The 5,158-nt window shown below is 42.3% G+C and overlaps 1 protein-coding gene across 10 annotated transcripts in view; it reads left to right on the top strand.

Moving 5' to 3' along the window:
- Positions 1 to 5,158, top strand: part of LOC107088586 (teneurin-3) — a 471,923-nt gene that overhangs the window by 415,860 nt on the left and 50,905 nt on the right. For all 10 annotated transcript variants that reach the window (XM_015380867.1, XM_015380866.1, XM_015380861.1 and 7 more), the window contains 2 exons: positions 4,631 to 4,755; positions 4,863 to 4,970. In XM_015380867.1, coding sequence (XP_015236353.1) covers positions 4,631 to 4,755; positions 4,863 to 4,970 — 233 coding nt within the window. The remainder of the gene's footprint in view (positions 1 to 4,630; positions 4,756 to 4,862; positions 4,971 to 5,158) is intronic.

Here is a 5,158-nt window from a genome sequence, read left to right as displayed (position 1 = left end):
TGAAAAGGGTTGTTGTTTTATAATGACTTTACTCTCGTAATATTACAACTTTTTTCTTTAATTAATGTTGTTAATGTTACGACTTTATTCTCAATATGGGCCTAATACTCCGTTGTAAAATGTAACTTTGCTTCATCTGGAAAAACTATTTATTTTGGTTTGTGATGAACAACAAGTTGGGGCAGCACCGAGTCCAACCACAAAGAAATTAATTGTCTGGATGCAGCTAATTATTTGGAGGGTTTTTATTTTCTTTTTAATGAAAGTCTATTTTTATAAAATGTAAGGAGTAAAAGTAAAAAGTTTTCTAAATAAATAATTACTCCAGTAAAGTATAGATACCCAACACTTCTACTTAAGTGAAGGTAACAAAGTATTTGTAGATTGTTGCCGACACCTCTGGAGCAGAAACACTCACCTGCTGCCATGAGCTCTGCACCGGTGGCAGCCTGTGTCGTTCTCCACAGGCAGACATGCTGTGGACGTTCCTAAGCAGCTAACCGCTGTCTGAGGGAGCGTTGATGCAAAGTGAAAAAGGTTTCATAATTAAAAGACAAACATGGCGCCACTCTCCCAGCAGTCGACCTTTCTCAGTGTTTACTTGTTGACGCGTGTCAGCGCTGGGTTTCAGGTCCAGTTTCCATTGGGGGTCACCTGTGGAGGCGTTCAGCCTTTGCTTTGTTCGCCATGCTGCCGTTTTCCTTCCTCCTGTCTGCTGAACCGTCTCCCTTTGCTTCAACAAACCCAGCTCCTAGCATGACTCCTTTGCCCTGCTCCCTTCACTCCATACTTGCCTCCTTTCCTCTCCATCCTTCAGTCTTTGCCTCCATTTCTCCTTCACTGTTTCAATGACATGTTCGGGTAATCGAGTGCCTCCTAGATGTCAGCTTTCTCTTTCAGCTCCAAATAAATCTACGTCGTGAGAAAATCTTTTAGGGAAAATGTCCTCCTTTATCCTTAGAGACATGCTTTTCTGTTGACTTGCTCAAATAGAAAGTGGAGTTGCAAATCGGAAGGGATCAAATATGAAAGTAGGTAGCTGGGGTTGTAAACATGTCTTTCTTTCTTCATCCTTATATTTGACTTGTATGCAGGTAAAAATATATCATCTGCCTTCATTTGAACTCGGATGCACATCTGAAGTCCTCGCTTGCACTACTTGCTGCATGTTTTTTTTAATTCTTTGCATTTCTTTAAATTAATTATGTTTGTTTTAAGGCTTTACATTGTTTCTAATGGGGTTCATTGTGTCCATGAAGCTTTGTGTGTTCTGCAGTCGTCTGTTTATTTTTAGCCGTCCTAATTAACACCCTGTCATCATCTGCTGATTGTTTGTGACCATTGGGACCCGAGGCCAGAGGCCCGAGCGCACACACAGCCCTAACATGACAGAAAGCGATAGCTCTCATTAAATCAAAGACAGGCTTATTTTTATCTATCACACCCTTTCTTTACAAGTGTTGGGGAATTGTGAGAATTGGCAGAAATTCACACCGTCTGCACCTCTGCCAGCCTGATCTCCACCAATTGTAGCTCTGAATCCATGTTCAGTTGAAGAAAACTGAACATCCTGGCTTATTTATTTATTTATAGGGCTAGTTAGCATTTTTGATCACTTTCACCCCCCTTACAAATGGAGTCTAGAAGCACAAGATCTATATCCAGCCATTTAAGCAAAGATGCTGCTACATGGCTGTAACCTTATTTTAGCATCTGACCAATCAGATTAGCCCTTGAATGATACATTACCTACTATAAATTAAGTTGAAAAAAGTTAACAAGTCAAGAAAAAAAGGTAAAAAGTTAATTGAAAAGTTAAAAAGGTAAAGTTAAAAAGTTAATAAACGTAAGTAACAATTATAGGTTTTAGGTTTATAACCTAAAAAATATAGGTGCCAGTTTCAGCATTAATGCCTCTGCGGCCAGTGGTACACTGTACGATTTTTTGCCCTTTTCCGGCCGACTTTCCAGTCATGCGAGAATTTCAGCCTGATGGTGTGGTGTACAGGCGGTAATGAGGGGCGATCAGCCTCTCACGACCACCTCCCCATCAGGATTCGTAGAGTCGGGAGAAAACCAAACATGTTTGATTTTCAGTCGACCGTCATAAGGTGGTCGTGGGCTGGTTTGGCTTTTGGATAGACGAGTCTGAGTAGCTCCATCATGTGGTTTTTGGACGTACAGTGTAAGCAGGTAGATCAAATCAGAGCATCATGCTACACGACAAACATTGTGAGCTGTGAACTCACACTGTAGGATGAAACCCTGTAGGTTGGTCCTACAGTGTGAGCTGTAGCTGCGTGCAATGACTGAAAAAATCGCACAGTGTACGCCCGGCTTAAGGTTATGTTGTACCAAAAAAATTGTGTTTCTTTCACTCTCAGAGTGTTTAACAGGATTTTCTTATAGAAGCACTTTATTTTTCTTAAAGCTACAGTGTGTAATAATTGCAGGGATATAGAGTCAGATTACAGAAATGTAATATATTATACATAACTATGTTATTTATCATCATCTACGAGCTCAGCCTCTTAACCTTAATATTTGCGTTGCCTTAGAATTCGTTATTTATAATTACATAGGAGCGGGTCTCGCAGCCATGGAGGCAGACATCTTTGCGCTATGGCAGCGCAGAGCCAACAAACTAGCGATTGTGAGATCGCCCATTACGCTCAAAAGTAACTACGGCAAGTTGAGAGAGATGAACTGAGACGGTACTGAACAATAGATGGCAGTATTAAAATTATCTATGTAAACAAACCTCATCACTTGAGAAGGTAGGTGATGTTGACGTCGTGGAAGACATTTTGTCCCGTAACGCTCGCCGTACTGTTGGGGGGGAGAAGCAGTGGGGGGAGATGTTCATGTTGCTGCGGTCTGCAGTCTGGACGTTAGATGTCGCTGAAAATTACACACTGTAGCTTTAATATATTCGGGGAAGTTGGCTTTTTTTCTTATTCCATTGACATTAATTTTTCCCTTGAAAATATTCATATTTTTTTAGTGTTACTAATGTAATAAGGTCTTGTCCTGGATTGCAATAACACTTGAAAATTTGATTTTCAAAGTATTTCACTTCAGGGATAACAGGCCTCATAAAAGTAAAAACCGATTGAATCCATTTGAGTTTTGTTGCATTTCAAACATGGTAGCTTCTTTTTCAAAAAATTAAGAAAAAAAAACAATCCAATTTGAATTTGAATTGAAAAAGCTTCCTGGATGGGAAGCGAAACATCTTCAAACTTGGAAACAAAGTCCAGTGGATTGTTTTTTAAACTTTTTTGGAATGACTATGACCTGGATGACAGAGAATCAGCATGGCAGCGACTTTGTTTTATCTCATCTGACCTTCATTTCTTTATTGGTTTGAAACCTTAGTGGTGGATTTTAATGCTAATCCAGTCCCAGTTAGAACGGAATCAGGATAAATTTGGTATGCTGATTGTTTAAAAGCATGCAGCAACTCTCTTTGAAGTGGAGAGACGTCCAGGAGAAGCTGGCTGAGGAGGAGCAGCCGTCTGCTGGGATCCAACATTCTGCTGGATGTTTTTATTTTACACTTGGATTGGGACCCAGACTCCCATCTCTTTGAGTTGATCCGTCTGTCCTGTAGAAAAGCTGGAACAGTCTTGGCTCAGCATGTAGATGCACCATTAATGACATCATCCCCGTAGAGCTTTGTGTTATTGGGACTACACCAGAGTGGTGGTCCAGCATCATCGTCTCAGCCAATAGAGATTTGGAATTCACCACTGATTCCCACTTTTAGCCAATCATCTAAAATCCATAACTGTTTCTCTTTAGCCAACTGGAACCCTGACAACCATGGACTCCTGTTTTTTGCCCGTTTGTTTGTTTTCTTTGTCGTGCATTTTCTGCTTTACGTCGACTTTTTCTGGCTCCAAGCCTCCATATCTGCCAAGGCGTCAGTGTTTTCTGTTGGACCTGCTTCAGATGTCAGAATCCTTTCCATTGTCTGAGCTGACGAGGACATCAGCCAGATACAACAGCTTGCTAAGGTCTCCAGCTCTTATTCAGCTGCAGACTCATTCCCTGTAGGTCTCTGCAGGTATGGGTTTTCTAAAAGCACCGGGATTCTATCATTAAACCATCCAAGAAGAAACAGGGGTTCTGTTTTTATGTTGTTTCTTGCTTCTCGTAGCTGCAGGATATCGATGGGGTAGAGTCTGGATGTAGGAGACCAAACAGCAGACGTCTCCTAAGAAGTTTCCTAAGAAGAGAGCCTGAACCTTTTCCTTTTCCTCCTTCCCTCTGTCAGCCTGCTGATCTCTAACAGCAACTAATTCTTTCAATTCTTCTGGATGATTATGAATATTTGAATATTTCTGTCTTGTTAGTTGGTCCTCGGTATCCATAGCAACAGATTCAGAGATGCTGATACAGGAGAAAGCAGTAATGTAGTAGTTTCCTGCATGATCAGCTGCACACCTCCATCCCCCCCATTAACCCCCAGTTTATGTGTCTTCACCCAGCCAGGTCAAACGGCTGGACAAAAATAGAAAACCGTGACCATTTCCTAACTTTTATCAGCAACACTAATCGTTTGTTTATCAACCGGGTGAATAAGATGTTCATTACCTTCCTGTTTGTCTGTCTCTGTCGCCCACAGCAACAACCCTGCACACCGCTACTACTTGGCCACCGACCCAGTAACCGGACAGCTGTACGTGTCCGACACCAACTCCAGGAGAATTTACCGTCCCAAGATGCTCAGCGGCGCCCGGGACCTCAACAGTAAGCAGAAAAAGCTCTGTGTTTGCAGAAATCAAAGCGTCCCGCTCCATCATTCTTTCATATCGGGTTGTTTGGAGGAACCCTGCAGCGTGTGCATCTGTGTTCAGGTAACGGAGAGGTGGTGGCAGGCACAGGTGAGCAGTGTCCTCCTTTCGACGAGGCCCGATGCGGCGATGGGAGGAAAGCAACAGAGGCGCAGCTACTGGGACCAAAAGGTACACCCACCCCCTACCCCCACCACACCTGTGACCCACAGCAGCTGCTTCTAGATCTAGATCTCAGCACACATGACCAGACACCTGTTTGGGTTCACATTAAATTTTTCTCCTCCGCCTGACTTCTAACACTGTGATATCACTCCTTTTGGTGATTTGTTGCTCTAACTGATCTAGGTTGATATTTC

The sequence above is a fragment of the Cyprinodon variegatus genome, unplaced genomic scaffold, assembly GCF_000732505.1.
Source record: "Cyprinodon variegatus isolate N-32 unplaced genomic scaffold, C_variegatus-1.0 Scaffold223, whole genome shotgun sequence".
Taxonomy (NCBI): Eukaryota; Metazoa; Chordata; class Actinopteri; order Cyprinodontiformes; family Cyprinodontidae; genus Cyprinodon; species Cyprinodon variegatus.
This window is presented reverse-complemented; position numbering and strand designations above follow the sequence as displayed.